Here is a 19,840-nt window from a genome sequence, read left to right as displayed (position 1 = left end):
GTTTGTTTTTTTAAACCGTATAAAGATCTGTATTTATTCTAACTACAAATCATTTCTAATGAGAAATGAAATGCCCATATGTGCCTTGACATTAGCTGATACCAACAGACCTACTAAATAAACTTCCTACCGGTTTGTTCAGCTACACCCACCTTCTCAGTCTCAAGTCTTGGTTTTGCTTGTGTAGATGTTTGCACATTCTTTTCGACTGTTGTAAAGGTCGGCGGCTTTTCTACCTGGGAAAAATTAAGGTGTGATGAAAAGAGTAAACACATTCCAGTGTGCTCAAAAATGTGGTCGCTTGTAGGAGTGGCGATATTTAACTCTGTATGAACCTGTAGTAAAACATGTTAAGTCTATTTTTGATGTAAATGTCATGCTAACGTGAAACATAGGGACGTCCCGTGTTATTGTGTTGAACTATGCACTATAAATAGATGGTACATTTTACAAAAAAAGATCATGAATTAAAATAAATAAAAAGTGAAAATGTCCACTGTGTTCTCTGACTTTATCAACTCCCATGAGCAACCACAAACCAGTTTCAAAAAATTAGGGACAGTAAGAAAAATATTAGTAAATACATTTACATTTTCAGCATTTAGCAGACGCTTTTATCCAAAGCGACTTACACAATGATCTGAACACAATGAGCAATTGAGGGTTAAGGGCCTTGCTCAGGGACCCAACAGTGGCAACTTGGTGGTGGCGGGGCTTGAACCGGCAACCTTCTGTTTACTAATTGAAAAATTTCAGTCTGGTTTTCGAAAAAAGCACAGCACAGAAACTGCACTGGTGAGAATCTTAAATGATATTTTAATGCACTCAGATTCAGGGGAAATAACAGTGTTGGTTTTACTTGATCTTAGTGCAGCCTTTGATACAGTAGATCATGATATCCTAATAAACAGGCTCAGTGAATGGATTGGCATATCGGGATCAGCACTGGATTGGTTTCGGTCATTTTTATCCAATAGGAAATTTTCTGTTTCCATTGGAGATAAGATGTCCTTGAAGGCTGATTTTACCTGTGGGGTACCTCAGGGTTCTATTCTTGGCCCTGTTTTATTCTTATTATATATGCTCCCCCTGGGTAATTTAATTAGACGTTTTAATATTTCTTTTCATTTTTATGCAGACGATATGCAACTGTACCTCTCTGTTAAACGAAATGAATTCAGTGGATTAGGCAATCTAACTGAGTGCATTGCAGCTATCAAGAATTGGATGAATTATAATTTTCTTAAATTAAATGAGGACAAAACCGAAGTTCTAGTTGTTGGTCTAGACAACATACCCAGAGATTTGGAGATGGCCCTTGGTTCTCTCGTTTCAAGAATTAACACTTCCCCAAGAAATTTGGGTGTTGTGTTTGATTCTCACTTGCAATTTTCTGGCCATATAAATAAGCTTGTTCAGTCTTGCTTCCTTCAGCTAAGAAATATTGCAAAGCTTAGACAGGTTTTGTCTTTTCAAGACTTGGAGAAAATCATCCATGCTTTTATTTCATCTCGACTGGATTACTGCAATGCTTTGTATACTTGCCTCAGTCAAGGAGCTGTGTCAAGACTCCAGATGGTTCAGAATGCAGCTGCTCGGCTTTTAACAAAAACTAGACGTAGAGACCACATCAGTCCAGTGCTGGCCTCACTTCATTGGTTGCCAGTAAAATTTAGGATAGATTTTAAAATTTTAGTTCTTACCTTTAAGGCTCTACATGGGGAAGCACCTGATTATATTTGTGAATTGCTGGTTCCTCACAAAAGTTGTAGGTCTTTGAGGTCATCTAATAAAGAGCTTCTGGTTGTGCCCCGTACCAAACAGAGGCGGAAAGGGGACTGTGCTTTTTCTGTCCAGGCTCCTAAATTATGGAATAGTCTCCCACTCGATATCAGACTCTCTGAGTCTACATTAACCTTCAAGAAATGTCTTAAGACACATTTTTATTCATTAGCATTTCAGAGTAGTGATCTTAAGCAATGGGGCTGACGTTCTTTGGTAAAGTGTTTGTGTATGTATATGTGTGTATATATATGTATGTATGTGTAGTTAAAGTGCATTTAAAAATTTTATTTGTGCTATTGTATTAATGTTTTTATGTCACTGTGTAGCTTTTATGATTATTAATTTTTGTGTTTTTATTGTATTATACTTGACCGCATTGTAAAGCACTTTGTGGCTTGGTCCTAGAAAAGCGCTATATAAATAAACTTTACTTACTTACTTACTTACTTACTAGTCCAGTACCTTAACCACTGAGCTATCACTGGCCCCCACTGAAATACAGACGACAATGATTCTCACATCTTAAAACAGTACAGCTAATTAGCTTTTTGGATATGTTTCTTTATTTTATTTAGTTTTTTTTTTTCATTTATTGTAATCAACCACTTTATCTTAGTCAGTGTCACAGAATATCCGTGACTGAATACCGTACACTGATCCCCCAGTAGCGGAAGACAAATTGACTGCACTAAATTAGGGAGAAAATGCATAAATACATAGAAAAATAACTGGAGAAACTAAAAGTCCCCCCTAAGTATGAGTGTGTGCATCCAGGGAGTTTTCTGCCTTTCACCCAGTCAGAAGTACCCACCACAACTCTAAATATTTGTTTAGCACCTCTAGTGCACATCCCAAACCCAGATAAACAGGAGGGTTGTGTCGAAACGGACATCTGACAAAAAAATAACTGAGCCAAATCAAATATGCAGTTGAAAGACTAATTGTAGCATTGAATCATGAATTCATTCATTCAGGGTGGCACGGTGGCTCGGTGGGTAGCACTGTCGCCTCACAGCAAGAAGGTTCTGCGTTCGATCCCCGGGTGAGGCTGTCTGGGTCCTTTCTGTGTGGAGTTTGCATGTTCTCTCCGTGTCTGCGTGGGTTTCCTCCGGGAGCTCCTGTTTCCTCCCACAGTCCAAAAACATGCAGCCAGGCTAGTTGGAGACACTGAATTGTCCTACAGGTACCCGGCCGCTAGGATGCATAAACCAGTGCATTGTAGTGCCGGTCCCAAGCCCGGATAAATAGGGAGGGTCGTGTCAGGAAGGGCATCCGGCGTACAAACTGTGCCAAATCAATAATGCGGATCACGATCCACCGGCGACCCCTAACGGGAGCAACCGAGGAAATTGAAAGATGAATTTAACTCTGTTTGTTAAATATAGTCAAAATTAGAAATTGATGCTTTCAACACACTCAAAAAAGTTGGGACAGAGGCATTTTATCATCAATTGTATTTTTTGATCATTTACATTTTCGGCACTTAGTAGACGCCTTTATCCAAAGCGACTTACATTACAGTTTTGAGCAACTGAGGGTTAAGGGCCTTGCTCAAGTGCCCAACAGCAGCAACCTGGCAGTGGTGGAGTTTGAACCAGCGACCTTCTGATTACTAGTTCAGTACCTTAACCACTAGGCTACTGTTTGCCAATTTACATTTTCAGCATTTAGCGAATGCTTTTATCCTAAGCAACTTACAGTAATGTGACAGTATACTGTCTAAGCGATTAATTGTTAAGGGTCTTGCTCAAGAGCCCAACAGTGGCAACCTGGCAGTGGTGGGACTTGAACCAGCGACCTTTAAATTACTATTTTAGTACCTTAATCATTAGGGTACAACTGCCCTTCGGCAGGGGCGGAGCCGGGGGTGACCAGTGGTGGCCAAGGCCACCATAAATTGATCTTCGGCCCACCCCTCCGGCCCCCCCACCACCGCTTTGCCGGCAACTTTTTTGCGGAAGCATTTCTGCACGCAGGTGTTCCCACAGGAACGCAATTCAACAGCGCACCTCAAACAAGTAGTTCTCCACCAAAACAGTGCAGTAGTTGTGGCGCACTACGAGTGAAGGCGCCAACGGGCTCTGCGCGTTCCAGTGTTGCCAGATTGGACGATTATCCGCCAAATTGGGCGGATTTTGTTGGAAAACAATTTAATAGATATAGATATACTTTTATTTAATAGATAATAGATATAGATATAATAGCAGTTAAATAACACTTCTTTTTAAAAGAAAATATTCCGTTTTAAGAAGCTCCAGTATTGTACTGTAGAAGGCTATTAAAAGTAAAGTCAATTTTCAATGCCGATTTGGCTTAATAGTGTTGGTCAGTCTGTATCATATTCTTGAAAGAAAATTAAAATTTGTTTTCCATGCATTCACACTAGCATGTTCTGGGGTTCAGTTGAGTGTCATCATTACACACAAGTTGGCAGCCAAATGTAAATGATAAAGTATTGCAAAGGAATATCTTTAAAATTCTTCCTCATAATGTCAAGGTTGCTATATTTTGGTTTTTCACTTGTCAGGGAAAATTAAGATAAAAAAAAAAAGCTTATTAGTATGTATGCGGGTCTTCGTGATGTAATTCTACATGGCACTCACTGCCTGTATAGGAGTCATTCTATAATTTGGGGTACATTCCATGTCCAATGATAATAATTATATTTATTCTAACTATTTTCTTTAAAAATGTCATATTTTACCTATTAATGGAAAACATGTTGTAATATCACAAAAACATTATGTGCATCCTATGCTTCATTTAGCTTGAAATTTGTCATGATGTTCCTAAATGAACAGTTTTTGCTGTGTTTGTTTTTTAAGTTGAGGGTGCCTTGGTTTCAAAATAATGAATAAAATCATTAAGGGCAACAACATCTATTTTTTTTATTTATTTCAATAGTTCAAGTACTAAAGAAAAATAATATTTTTTAAATTGAGTTTCTCTTTTAAATAATTTAAATATCTTTATTTATTAATGTCCGCAAAAGTTCTGTCAACTATGTTACTAACAGAACTCCACTCAGCAACTCAAAATGGTTTGTTCTAAAACTATGTGACCAGCATTACATGTGATCACTTTTCTCTGTGGAGGGCATATTGAACAAACTGTGGTGAATGTCCTCTTATTTTTAAAAATATTTTATCTATAATAGAACATTGTCAATGAGTATATTAACTGACCGTCAACTATGTTTCATACATTGTTATGGTTACAATTTGTTTTATAATTTTAATTCAAATGTATGTTCAAATACCAGCCAGGCAAGGTCTACCACTGAAGTTATGGGTCAAAATAGGGAAATTGTCAACTATGTTACCTGTCAACTAAGTTACCTAGTAGTCTACATCTACTGTCCCTTTAAAATAATAAAAAATAATAATGTTTAAGCTTTGCAACTAGTGGATATGTTACACTAAAGGAATATATTAACTTGAACCACTGGTGATGTGAAATGTACCCAAAATTATAGAATGACCCATAGGTAAATGAGTGAGTGACCACATAAATAAGGTATCAGTTTCTGTGCCACCCCTGTGTGTGAGCAATGGTCTCAGTCTGGCCACCCCTATGAAAATTATCTGGCTCCGCCACTGCCCTTTGGGAATTGATTGATTGATTGATTGGACTCTCAAGTGAACCGGATCACATTACTGAGTGACTCAGATTAACCCGAGTGCATAAAACGAACCGGATTTACCACCACTAACTGGTTCAGTACCTGGCTCACAGCCAAGTGCGCTTCGGCGCGCCAAAAACCGAAACTAACCAGGGGGGCGGGGCCCTAGCGCAGCCGGCGTGCTGACGCAACGGCACGCGTGTCCAATCAGAACGCTCCACCCTAGGACACCGCCAAGATTAGTTTGATGGCTAACTCAACAATGTAGCTGCCTGGGCTTGTACTGGCTAGCTAATCTACATAGCAACTCAGCGAGCTAGCTTCCGTCCGCCTGCGTTACTGTGTTATTGTTATTATTTATTAATGATCATTAACAGCGCCGATCAGCTCCGACCTGAAGCGCTCGCTCACCGGCTCTGAAGTCTTCTAGAGTTATAATGACGGAAACATAGCGACGGTAGGAACATTACAACTCTGTTTACTCAACTTTACAGGTGATAACAGCTAGCAGCCGGCTATCAGAACTAACCCAGCTAACGCCGTATTAACTCTGTGGTAGCTTGTTAGCACACTTTAGCCGGACCTGGACTCAGCTAGCTAAGCACTTTGTTATATTAGAATGGCCCTGTTTATTCCTCTTATATTAGTATATTATTCACATTACACTCACACTGTATCTTAACAGCATTAATACATTAATACAAGGTAGAAAGTTGGACTGCTTTTAGACTGCTGTCCTGTTTCTAACCGACTTTTGCAAACAAAAGAGATTCCACAGAATTCACAACTCACATTCCATTCAATTCAACGTGGAACTCAATGGAAATCCATTATTTTACACACTTCCACTACATATATCTACTTCAGATCTTCCTACATTGTCTGCATGGCTTTCCTCCGGGTGCTCCGGTTTCCTCCCACAGTCCAAAGACCCTAAGTAACCCTATGAGTGTGTGCGCGTGTGTGCGCGTGTGCTTTCACCCAGTCAAAATAGTACCCACCACGACTCTACATTACATTCATGCTGTTAAAGAAAGAGAGTTTATATCTTAACAACATTAATACCAGGTGGAAAGTTGGACTACTTTTACACTGCTGTCCTATTTGTAACCTACTTTTGCATAAAACTGATGTTATTGTTTTATTTTACACACTTTCACTACATATATCTACTCCAAATCTTCCTACATTATTTGCTTGTTCTCCCAGTGTCCCAAAGTGAAGAAGCAACTTGAGTATCGCCATATAAATGACCCCAGTGTGTTGGTATGGTGCTAAAACTAATCAATCAATCAATCTCCCAGTGTCCGGTTTCCTCCCACAGTCCAAAGACGTACAGTCAGGGTAACTGGAGATTGTGTGTGTCTGTGTGTGTGTCTGTGTGTGTGTCTGTGTGTGTGTGTGTCTGTGTGTGTCTTTTCACCCAGTCAATAGTACCCACCATGACTCTACATTACATTCATACTGTTAGAGAAAGAGAGTTTATATCTTAACAACATTAATACAAGGTGGAAAGTTGGACTGCTTTTACACTGCTGTCCGATTTCTAACCGACATTCGCAAACAAGAGATTCCACAGAATTCATAACTTATATTCCAGTCAATTCAATGTGGAATTCAATAGAAATCCATAAAACTAATGTTAGTGTTTTATTTTACACACTTCCACTACATATATCTACTCCAAATCTTCCTACATTATTTGCATGTTCTCCCAGTGACTGTGTGGGTTTCCTCCGGGTGCTCCGGTTTCCTCCCACAGTCCAAAGACACGCAGTCAGGTTAATTGGAGATACTAAGAGTCCCCCTAAGTATGAGTGTGTGTGTCCTTTCACCCAGTCAATAGTACCCACCACGACTCTACATTACATTCATGCTGTTAAAGAAAGAGAGTTTATATCTTAACAATAATCTTAATCTTAACTGCTTTTACACTGCTGTCCGATTTCTAACCGACTTTTGCAAACAAAAGAGATTCCACAGAACTCACAACTCACATTCCTTCCTACATGATACCTGTTTGTGCTTATAAATATAAAAAAAATGCATTTATTAAACCATGAAAATGTTTTTCAGCATTAAAATGAAACTGATAGGGAGAAAAGTGTTCCATCACTATAATAACATGCAGTAAATGTTGCACAACAATAAATAATGTTGTACCGCAAACGCATAAATTCCCTGGTCAGGTGCTCCACCCAACAAACTCTCTAATTACTGATAAGCAAGAAGCTAGCAGCCAAAAAAGTTTAGCTGGATGTCTAGATGACCACCAAGACTTTTGGAATGATATTCTGTGGGCTCAAATGTGGAACCTTTTTGAAGACACGGGTCTCGTTACATCTAGTGTAAAATCTTTTCACTTTTCTGTTAGTGTCAGTTAGTAATGTTATGATGTTTTTAAATCAATGTGGTTGTTTCAGTTCTGTATGTAAGTGTAAAATCTGGATTTTCTGTCTCTCTCCAGGTAAACCAGACGAGGAACAAACCCGTGCCGCTCAAAAAGAGCAAAGATGATGGCGAGAGACGTGAGTGTCACGAGACATTTAGAGCAGTTATTACATGTCCGCTCCAAAACACCACCAAAAACTGAAAGAGGAAACGCAAATTGAAATGTTTTAGGTCATTGGTTTCTTCTCTACCACAACGCATTTGTGTTTTTTTATTTATTTGGGCTGGTTCCAGATGTACTTTTATGCTATGAATTAGTAAACAATATAGCCAAAAGCTGCAATAATGCTGCTGTGTTTAACATAAAGAGTTGTTACTCACTTAGAACAACCACTTGGATGAAAAGCAGTGGCTCACACAAGTGGAATGGAAACACACAAATGTTAAGGTGCATTTGTTCTTGTTTGCACCACATTTAAAGTTAAAGTGTCAGCACAAGAATGAGTGTTGAAATCAGTTTTAGGACCGTGTAGCCTAGCGGTTAAGGTTCTGGACTAGTATATATACTGTCACGGTACTGTAAGTCGCCTTGGATAAAAGCGTCAGCTACATGCTGAAAATGTGAACAGAAACCAGAAGCTCGAATTGAAGTCCTGTGCCTCCCCTCACTTTGAAACCAAATATACATACACACACATACATATATTTATGTGTATGTGTAGTGGATAAGGTACTGGACTAGTAATCATAAGGTTGCTGGTTCAAGCCTTACCACTGCTAGGTTGCTGCTGTTGGGCTCTTGAGCAAGGCCCTTAACCCTCAATTACTCAGACTGTATACTGTAACTGTTATGTAAGTCGCTTTGGATAAAAGTGTCTGCTAAATGCCGAAAATGTAAATGTAAATATATACATACAGTACATATATAGATATACTGTATGCTTACATATTGTTAAGGACATAGTATGTACAGTAGTTTAGGCAGCATACTTCCTACAGAGCGTCCACCAAACGTTAGAATTAAAAGTGGTCATAATAAAAAAATTAAAAAAAATCATAATTTTGGTCACTGATGCCTGGATAATAATTTTAATCTTTGTATAAAAGGTCTGAGGGATAGTTATTCCAGATCTATTATGGACTGTAACATGTTTATGCAGTGTGTATTTACATGTATGTTGACGCCCGACTGGTCGATTTGGATATGAACCCTTGGATCCCAGCGTTAGTGGGCTAAGCTTGTATTACGTAACATATGTACATATTTTATAAGTGTTATTCTGATTACTTGCCTTTTTTAAGGGTGGGCTGAAAGAAACCAGTGGAGAGTTGAAGGCTTTCACTAGTCAGAACCTCAGTCCTGGAAGAGGTGAGTACGGCTCAGAATAAGGGTTTCGCTCTGACTGTTTGGTTTGTGTTTTATAGTTGTGCTGTAGATTTTTTTTTTTTTTTTTTTTTTTTTTTTTTTTTTTTTAACCAGGAAATTAATCTCACTGAGATTTACAATCTCATTTGCAGGAGAGTCCTGGCCAAGATAAGCAGCAGCATAATACCTAGTTACACCTACACAAACAACATACAACAAACATGAATACATAATATAGACAATACAATGATCATTTAAAACAATTACAAACCGTTTTTCCTATGTCCATTTTCAAAAGCATGTTTTTAAAATGACTTAAATTCACCAAATCCTGCAATTTTAAAACATTCTGCAGTATATTCCAATCTGATGGTGCAGCATAATTAAAAGTTTCCTTAATTTCGTACGTGCCAAGGGGACCTTAAGAAGATACAAGGTGCGAGAGCGCAGACAGTAATTTCCAGGTTGTTTACGATTTATAAAATTGCATAAATAAGAAGGTAATAAACCTAGAATAGACTTATAAATTAAAGTGTACCAATGGATTAGTCTTCGTGTGGTTAATGAGGACAGAGCTGCTTTTTCATAAAGAACACAATGATGCGTAGAAAACGAACACTTTGTAATGAATCGCAGTGCACTATGATAAACAATGTCTAGTGAACGTAGATAAGATATGGGTGCATACATATAAATGACATCTCCATAATCAATTTCTGGTAAAAAAAAAGTAGCACAGACAAGCCTTTTATTTGCTTGAAAGGATAAACATGATTTATTTCTAAAATAAAAGCCTAATTTAACCTTTAATTTCTTTGTGAGCTGAGTAATATGAGCCTTAAATGTCAAGGAACTGTCTAACATTAAACCCAGATATTTATATGTGGATACAGTTTCAACCACACTCCCCGACAAGGTGGTTATTGATGGAAGATTCGATGGCATCTTATTTGACTTTGTAAACACCATTACTTTTAGATTATGCTGGACAAGGCTGTCTGATGGTCACATGCTCCAATCCCACTGTTCTCTTGTTTGCTTTTAATGCATTTTCTCCCCACATTTTTAGCGCGTCCAATTGTTATGCTTCCTTTCTACTGTTGCTAACCCCTGCCCCTGATTGAGGAGAGTGAACTGACCCCCCGCCCCCCACTGCATCTTTTCACCTGCCTGAGGCGAGTTCTCATGCCAACCAGCCTTGTGCACGGAGAGCCGCACCCTGATCAGCATTATTCCTCCTCTGTGCAGACGGCATCAATCAGCCAGCCAGCAGTTATGAGGTCCCTATCCAGCTCCCTACCTGGATGAACAACAGCCAAACGTTGTTCATGTAGCCGGTCCAGTGTATTTTACCGCTGTACCACCTGAGCGGCTCTTGTTTGCTTTTGATTCTGCTGCTTTGATATTTAATGCACCAGATCAATTGATTGGACGTATAGTTTGTTTTGTGTGAGTTTTCCTGTGTGAACTGCTCTCCAGAGCCATTAAAGTTCAGATTGAAGATGTAGAATAAGTAGAATAAAAGTTCATGCCTCTCCAATTATGAAGATTTAACCTCGGTCTGGTTGCAAAATGCACAATCATTTAATTGTATTAATGTAGGAGATCATGGAGCGTGTGCAGATACTTCTAGATAATGAAAACAGTTAAAGCTTTTTTTGTTCTCCAGCAGAGAGCAGCCATGCTCTGCATTTTGAAAGTGAAAATCGATCATCTTTTCATTTTCATGACCACGCACAGATTTCTGTGGTATGTTTATGTTGACGTACTCTTGCTTTGTCCTTGTCAGGTGCTGTGCTGTCTCTCGTTACTGTCCACCCTTCAGCTGTCACTGGAATAAAACAGATCATGCCCCAAGCATATGGAGCCCCCGGTGTTAATGTAGTGTCACACATGGTAAGACGTGAAGCCCAGTATCTCCATCTCATGTGTAGTGAATAAATGTCTTATTAAATTAAAAATCTCAGATATTTAATTACTGACTATCAAAATACATCATAAAATGTCAGATCTATTCTGTGCAGTAAATCTAGACTTTACAATCAGTTCTATGTAAAGAGAAAAGTACTTTTTGGTTGGTACGGTGCTAAACGTGTGCAAAATATTGTATTTCATTTTATGTCATGGTCAGCGTTGCAGAATCACACATTCAGACAGGACACCAATCCATCACAGGGCCTCAGCCAATCATATCTGTTTCTAGATGCCTGACCAGCCAATCGCACCAATATCACGATTCGCACCCTGGATTCTAGTGATAGTGGACTAGCAGAGCACCTATTACAATATAATGTTTTATAGAACACTGTTTGTAGCTTCAGTGGTGGTTGAAAGTACGACTAAACCTCTCCTAATTATTGTCATTGTGTGTTTCAGCCAGACTTATCGCTAACAGTTGTGTAAAACCATGTTTTTTGACATTTTAGCAACAGTTTTGGGAAGGTCTATCCATTTAAACATATCGATTTTAAATTTGAGGCATGTCCAGGCCGAGTCCTCCTTCAAAATTAGGTGAGGTGACCTGGGTTCCATCTAAGCTGATCACAAAAGTTTGTAGTCAGCAGGATTAGAACACACATGATTATCATCCTATTAAAACAGCCAGCCAGGCCATGGACGAGATATTTTTGGATATTGTCGCTCTGTCCCACCACTGGGAAGCTTAATGGCAAGTTTATATAATGCACAACCCCAATTCCTAAAATAAATGTGAACAATGTGACTTGTTTTTAATGAAGAAAACCTTCATAAAGACAAAATATTTGATGTATACCATTCTAAATATAGCTGCAACATATTTCAGCTATTTCGGGGGTATATGCACCACTCCTAAAATACTGTTAACAATACAATGTGCTGTTATCTGGGACAACAATTTTGGGACAATAGTTTTTTTCCATTCTTGATGCAACACTTTAGCAGCTAAAAAATCCAGCAGTTTTTGCTTTAAATCATGCATTATAATGCTCTTCACGTTTTAAAGAAAGACAGGACTTTCTGCACTCTCTTTCATGCAGTTATTTAAACGGCATGTTCAAATGACATGTTCTTCTAATCCGCAGGTCATTGGCACTCCTCAGAGGCCCAGTGTTCCAGGTGGTAATACACTGTTAACCAGCCCTCGAACCCCCAGCGCTCAGTTCCTTACCCCTCAGACGCAGCCACGAGAGTCCTCACCATGGTCCACTGGGTGAGTCGTGCCAGCTTTATGTGACCTGTCGGGCTCTAAGCAGGGTGTTCAGTTCTCGCAGTACCAACGCACAGTCGGCGTGGTTAGTTACAGCTTTATTAGGCTTGTAGTGCGATGCTGTGTATTGCCCCCTTTTCCAAGTGCCCCCGTTATGTGTTATCATGCTGTTTGTTAGTAAGTGTAATGTGACGGGCAAATTATAAATATTTAAAATGAAATACAAAATATGAAGTGCTTAAGAATGCAAGAGGTCAGCCGCTCAGGTGGTGCAGCAGTAAAAACACACGCTGGAACCAGAGCTGGGATCTCGAATCTCGTGGCTGATTGATGGCACCTGCACGGAGATGGGAAAGGAGTGCTCTTAGGGTGCGTCCCTCCGTACACGCAGATAGGCTGCACTGCACTGGTCAAAGTGTGGGTGATAAGATGCATACGGCTGCTGCCCACGTGTCGGAGGGGGCGTGGGTTAGCTTCGTTCTCCTCAATCAGAGCAGGGATCGGCATTGGTGGAGAGGAAGCGTGACGCAATGGGGCAATTGGACGCGCTAAAAAGGGAGAAAAAGAGGAGAAAATGTTTAAAAAAAAGAATGCAAGGGGTCTGAATACCTTCCGAATCCACTGTAATTAGTATGTGAGTGTAGCTAAAAATGTCTTGTAAAACATAAATCTTGCTGATCTTAAATTTTACCATTAAAGTCAAGGAGTTATCTTAACGTTTCTATGAGAACACTATGCTACGAAACATGAAAGGCAGAAGGGCTGAGAAGAACTTAAATTCATCATGGTGGAAAATGCTTCTAGGAGCCTGATGATAAACCTGTGGTCTACTGCACCACTGACCAAACCTCAGTGAAGTAAATACAGGCTAATGCTAATCATTGTTTCCTCTATCTTTTAAAACTGTCTTCCATCATCCTACATCCAAACAAAGCCATAATTGAAATGTACCCAAAATTCTAAGCTCTGGATAAGATAATTAGGCGTGTTTAGTTAATTCCTAATGTTCGTGTTCTTCTTGTGGCTTTGTTTTCTTCAGACGAGGTAGGAAAGGGGACAAGAATGGAAAAGGATTGAGGCATTTCTCAATGAAGGTGTGCGAGAAGGTTCAGAAGAAAGGCGTCACCTCCTACAACGAGGTAGCAGACGAGCTGGTGGCTGAACTGAGCTCTGGAGACAACATCTCCCCTAACGAGGCTGTAAGTTCTCACCCTGTCTGAATCCGTCTCCCTCAGGAGAATGCTATTGTTCATTTTGTCATCTAATTCAGTTTTCTTCTGAATCTTCCTGCCGTAGCACGTATACGATCAGAAGAACATCAGGAGGCGGGTTTATGATGCACTGAATGTCCTGATGGCGATGAACATCATCTCCAAGGACAAGAAGGAGATCAAATGGATTGGCTTTCCAACCAATTCTGCTCAGGAGTGCAAGGACCTGGAGGTTAGCGACCGGCACGCAACGTACACCACCACAATCATCATCATCATCGTCAGTTTAAGCCAGCTTTTGTGTGATTGCATTATCAATGCTGTTTAGTTTAGAAGAAACTTGGAAGACATGTTGTGGCTAAATGGTCACTTTCTAAAGAGTACAAATACTGATATGAGTGTGTATGTTTTGCTGATTGATTGCATTTGTGTGACAGGATTATTTAGTAAGTGGGATTAGACTCCAAATAATTGGGACAGAATGGTATCAGATTAAAAGAAAAGATAATTTTACTATGCATACAAAAGCGGTCAGGTGGCGCAGCGGTAAAACACGCTAGCATATCAGAGCTGGGGTTTGGAATACATCGTATCGAATCTCGGCTCAGCCATCCGACTGGGCTGGGCTGCTACATGAACACCGATTGGCCTGAGCGAATTACGACCTCTGATGCCGATCAGGGTGTGGCTCTCCGTACACAGGGCTGATCCGCATGTAAACTCGCCTCGTGCAGTCGGCTACTGCACACATGTCAGAGGGGGCATGTGTCAGTTGCGAAGCTCCTCAGTCAGCAGTGGAGGGTCGTATCGGTAGAGGGGAAGCTCCAGGTCTTAATACACTGTTAACCAGCCCTCGGACCCCCAGCGCTCAGTTCCTTACTCCTTAGACGCAGGCACGAGAGTCCTCACCATGGTCCACTGGGTGAGTCGTGCCAGCTTTATGTGACCTGTCGGGCTCTAAGCGGGGTGTTCAGTTCTCACAGTACTAACGCACAGTCGGCGTGGTTAGTTACAGCTTTATTAGGTTTCTAATATGATGCTGTGTAGTGCTGTATGTGTTATCATGCTGTTTATTAGTAAGTGTAATGTGATGGGCGTAACACAATCAGGGTGATTGGATACGACTAGATTAGGGGAGAAAATTAGGAGGGGGGGGGGGTATCCATACAAAAGTATTTTCTTTATTGTAATTCAGATTCTCCTTTTATCCCCCCTCAAAAAAGGCTGAACGTCAGAGACGCCTGGAGAGAATTAAGCAGAAGCAGTCTCAGCTTCAAGAGCTCATACTGCAGGTAAACCATGATTTCATTCTTATTACGGTTCAGTTTCATCAACCGCTCATCCTGGTCAGGATCATGGTGGGTCTGGTTCACCCGGAAACACAGGGCACAGGGCTTCAGGTACCCATAACCTCAGACATAGAGAAAAATGTCTGTGTAGATACAGCTGAGATTGGAGCCCAGATCTCAGTGATGTTAGGCTACTGCAATAGACCGGTGCACCACCTGAGCGCTTGGTATACCATCATTGCTTAAATAAGGCGTAAAGGGCGGTCTAGATCCTTTCTGTGTGGAGTTTGCATGTTCTCCCTGTGTCTGTGTGGGTTTCCTTCCTGGAGCTCCAGTGAGGTGAATTGGAGATACTAAATTGTCCATGACTGTGTTTGACATTAAACTTGTGAGCTGATGAATCTTGTGAAAGGAATAACTACCGTTTCTGTCATGAATGTAACAAAAGAGTGTAAAACATGACGTTAAAATCCTAATAAATAAGTAAATAAGGCGTGAAAGTTTTAATTTGAAATATTTTAGTGTGGGTAGCACTGTCGCCTCACAGCAAGAAGGTCCTGGGTTCGATTCCCAGGTGGGGAGGTCCCGGTCCTTTCTGTGTGGAGTTTGCATGTTCTCCCTGTGTCTTCATGGTTTCCTCCGGGAGCTCCGGTTTCTTCCCACAGTCCAAAGACGTGCAGTCAGGTTAATTGGAGATACAAAATTGTCAATGACTGTGTTTGACATTAAACTTGTGAGCTGATGAATCTTGTGTAATGAGTAACTACCGTTCCTGTCATGAATGTAACCAAAGTGTAAAACATGACGTTAAAATCCTAATAAACAAACAAACTTATGGTTCGTAATGACGTTTTTAACCTTTGGCACATTTCAGCAAATAGCCTTTAAAAGGCTGGTGCAGAGGAACCGAGAGGCCGAGCAGAGGAACCACAGACCTCCTATCAACACAATCATCCAACTCCCGTTCATCATAGTGAACACCAGCAAGAAGACCGTCATCGACTGCAGCATCTCTAATGATAAGTAAGTTCTGTGCTAAATAGTCTTTCACTCATACATACCCATTCACCTATAGGGCAATTCAGAGTCTCCAATTAACCTGACTGCATGTTTTTGGACTTTTGCAGGAAACACAAGCAGACACGGGGAGAACATGCAAACTCCACACAGAAAGGACCCGGACTGCCCTGCCCTGCTGGGCGGCACAGTGGCTCGGTGGGTAGCACTGTCGCCTCAGAGCAAGAACGTCCTGGGTTCGATCCCCAGGCAGGGCGGTCCGGATCCTTTCTGTGCGGAGTTTGCATGTTCTCCCCGTGTCTGCTTGGGTTTCCTCCGGGAACTCCGGTACAAAAACATGCGGTCAGGTTAATTGGAGACACTGAAGTGTGTGTGTATGTGGGTCTGTCCTTCAATGGACTGGCGCCCCGTCCAGGGTGTTACTGTGCCCCCCCCCCCCCCCCGACCCTAACTGGATAAGCGGTTAAGAAAGTGAGTGAGAAGTCAGATTAAAATGCTTCTTTATGCTTTCATTCTCTGCAGGTTCGAGTACCTGTTTAACTTTGACAACATGTTCGAGATTCACGATGACATCGAGGTGCTGAAGCGAATGGGCATGGCCTTCGGACTCGAGGCGGGCAGGTGTACCCCGGAGGATCTGAAGCTCGCCCGGACCCTCGTACCTAAAGCTCTGGAACCCTACGTGACCGGTCAGAATACCCTAAAACACTCGGCCTCTCTTTGCTTCTCTTCTCTGATATTATAGAGTTGAGCTCTGTGTAGTTGATCTCTTTGTGAAGAGTTGGTCATGTTTCCATCAAACGTTCACCTCCGAAAACATACAGAAGATGGATTGGCTGGTCCAATTTTTTTTTTGTGAGAGTGGTTGTAGGTTTGGTATCCTATAATTGATTGGCACCCTGTCTGAGATGCATTATTGCCTTGTATTCATGTGATTCCACCTGGCACCAGATCTGCTGTATTTCTGACCCGGTGCAGTGATAACTGTAGATAAATAAATAATACTGAAAGCGCTTTATACGTTTATTAATATGCATCTTTATTATATTGGCTCTTTTTAGACATGGCACAGGGACTCCTCAGACAGACGACCGAGAGCTTCTCTCACACTAACAAGTAAGTTCGTTTAACCTTATGTTCAGATGTGTCCGTGTTCACAGCGAGGCCTGGTACTGTTCATTTATTCCACACAATATTGTTAGGAAAATCTCGCCTCACAGCAAGAAGGTCCTGGGTTCGATCCCCAGGTGGAGCTGTCTGGGTCCTTTCTGTGTGGAGTTTGCATGTTCTCCCCATGTGGGTCCTCCGGTTTCCTCCCACAGTACAAAGACGTGCAAGTGAGGTGAATAGGAGATACTAAATTGTCCATAACTGTGTTTGATGTAAACTTGTGAACTGATGAATCTTGTGTAATGAGTAACTACCGTTCCTGTCATGAATGTAACCAAAGTGTAAAACATGACGTTAAAATCCTAATAAACAAACAAACACATGAATTACAAGGAAGTAAATTTAATAAATCCCTGATCAAATTTTTTGCTGGGTGATCATAATGTTTTGGCTGATCAGTGTATAGTGTAACGCGTCCTATCCGTCTCTTAACAGTAATAACGTCGGCACGGTGGCGTCGGGTTCCAACAGCTACCACAGCAGCGCTCGTGACACACCGGCGTCCTTCCTGGAGGACGAGGAGGAAGAGGATGAAGATGACGAGGACTTCGATGAGAATGATAATGAAGATTAACGTCTCTCCCGTGCCCGTTCTCTCAGCCTGCAGCGTGGTAGTGTGAACTGAGCGTGCTCGTCTTGCTTTAGGCGAGGTCTGTGTGGTGACTTTCGTATGCGAAACCTTTCGGTCCTCTGAGCAAAGTGAAGCTGCTGTGTTAGGAAGCGCAGTGGTGCTTGGGTGAGGTACAGTTTTTATCCAACGATTCTTTTAAACAACCCATGTGTGTGGGTGACATGCTGATATTCTTTCAAAAAGGATTAACAAGCTAAACCAGGATCAGTCTAAAAGCATCAGCTGTTAACACATGGTTCACGTCATCCTAATATGTGTAGTGTCACACTTTTACAGTGGAAATTTCTCATACACCGATCAGCCATAACATTAAAACCACCTCCTTGTTTCTACACTCACTGTCCATTTTATCAGCTCCACTTACCATATAGAAGCACTTTGTAGTTCTACAATTACTGACTGTAGTCCATCTGTTTCTCTACATACTGTTTTAACCTGCTTTCACTCTGTTCTTCAATGGTCAGGACCACCACAGAGCCGGTATTATTTAGGTGGTGGATCATTCTCAGCACTGCCGTGACACTGACATGGTGGTGTGTTATGAGTGGATCAGACACAGCAGCGCTGCTGGAGTTTTTAAATACAGTGTCCACTCACTGTCCACTCTGTTAGACACTCCTACGTAGTCGGTCCACCTTGTAGATGTAAAGTCAGAGACGATCGCTCATCTATTGCTGCTGTTTGAGTCGTTCATCTTCTAGACCTTCATCAGTGGTCACAGGACACTACCCACGGGGAGCTGTTGGCTGGATATTTTTGGTTGGTGGACTATTCTCAGTCCCGCAGTGACAGTTAAGTGTTTAAAAACTCCAGCAGCGCTGCTGGGTCCATTCATACCAGCATAACACACACTAACACACCACCACCATGTCAGTGTCACTGCAGTGCTGAGAATTATCCACCACCTAAATAATACCTGCTCTGTGGGGGTCCTGTGGGGGTCCTGACCACTGAAGAACAGGGTGAAAGGGGGCAAACAAAGCATGCAGATAAACAGATGGACTACAGTCAGTAATTGTAGAACTACAAAGTGCTTCTATATGGTAAGTGGAGCTGATAAAATGGACCGTGAGTGTAGAAACGAGGAGGTGGTTTTAATGTTATGGCTGATCAGTGTACCTTCATTATATAACCAAAAGTATTGAGACATCTCGACTTACTATTGAATTCATGCGTTTCAGCCACAACAATTGCAAACAGCTAATAAATCAATTATGTAAAAATAAATTCTATGCTTCCAACTTTGCAGCAAAGTTAAGTTTTAAAATGATTTGTTTCTGCAATTGTATGTCCAGCAAGCTCATGGTCAGGTGTCCAAATACGTTTGGTCATATAGTGAATTTTCAGGTGCAAATGGATTCTCGGATTTCTCTGATGTGATGCAGAAATGAGCTTGACTAACTGTTGCACTGAATGTTATCGTATGCAAAGGTTTGGGCACCCCTGGTGGTCTTATCTTTTTGGTTTTTTATGAAATAAGAAGAGACAAAATAGATGTTTTAGTACATGGTGATGGAGAAATAAACTATAAAAGTAGGAAAGTTTCAGTGACATGCAAAAGTTTAAACATCCCTAAAGAACAATACTCACTAACACCCGCTTTCTTAGCCCGCTAGTGGTCTTTCAATCCTTTTCCTTGCAGAACGCTTCTAGTTCTTGAGCTGCGCTGCCACTAATTCATTCATTTAAGTCATTAATGGTGGACTTAATGGTGCGGTGGGTTTCTGAATGGTCACATTTGCAGTTATAATGGGCAGATATTTCTTCAAATCTATCCGTGAATCCAGCAGCGTGATGTTTCCTGTGCCTCTGGCTGCCACACAAGCCCAAAGCTTAATATATATCCAGCCCCATGCTGAACAGCTGGCATGGTGGTTTTTTCCTCACATTTCTGTCCACAGAACAGGAGAATTTACAAAGTAAAAATGCATCCAGTTGATTTTAAATCCTTTTCTTTTCTTTTAGCACTGTCGCCTCACAGCAAGAAGGATCCTTTTCTTGCTTTGTAGGCATCCATTAGCTTTATTTTAAGATGCTTAGAGTAATTTAATCACATTTTCTCTATAATTTTATGAAGTACAATAAATGTAAAGAAACTAAAAAATTATTTTCCAAAAAATTGTTTTATTTACATTAAAATCCACTGGTATTGTTACTTGACTGGTGTTCCC

At 40.9% G+C, this 19,840-nt stretch overlaps 1 protein-coding gene across 1 annotated transcript; it reads left to right on the top strand.

Annotated features, from left to right (window-relative positions):
- Nucleotides 1-8,969: 8,969 nt before the first annotated feature.
- On the top strand, nucleotides 8,970-17,974 carry tfdp1b (transcription factor Dp-1, b). Its single transcript, XM_063010827.1, has 11 exons — nucleotides 8,970-9,026; nucleotides 9,101-9,167; nucleotides 10,954-11,060; nucleotides 12,227-12,354; nucleotides 13,391-13,550; nucleotides 13,648-13,794; nucleotides 14,786-14,854; nucleotides 15,726-15,874; nucleotides 16,391-16,557; nucleotides 16,930-16,984; nucleotides 17,474-17,974. The coding sequence occupies exons 1-11, from the start codon at nucleotides 8,970-8,972 to the stop codon at nucleotides 17,610-17,612; spliced, it is 1,245 nt and encodes a 414-aa protein (XP_062866897.1). The 3' UTR covers nucleotides 17,613-17,974.
- Nucleotides 17,975-19,840: the final 1,866 nt, after the last annotated feature.

This window comes from Trichomycterus rosablanca, chromosome 15, assembly GCF_030014385.1.
Source record: "Trichomycterus rosablanca isolate fTriRos1 chromosome 15, fTriRos1.hap1, whole genome shotgun sequence".
NCBI classification, from domain to species: Eukaryota; Metazoa; Chordata; class Actinopteri; order Siluriformes; family Trichomycteridae; genus Trichomycterus; species Trichomycterus rosablanca.
This window is presented reverse-complemented; position numbering and strand designations above follow the sequence as displayed.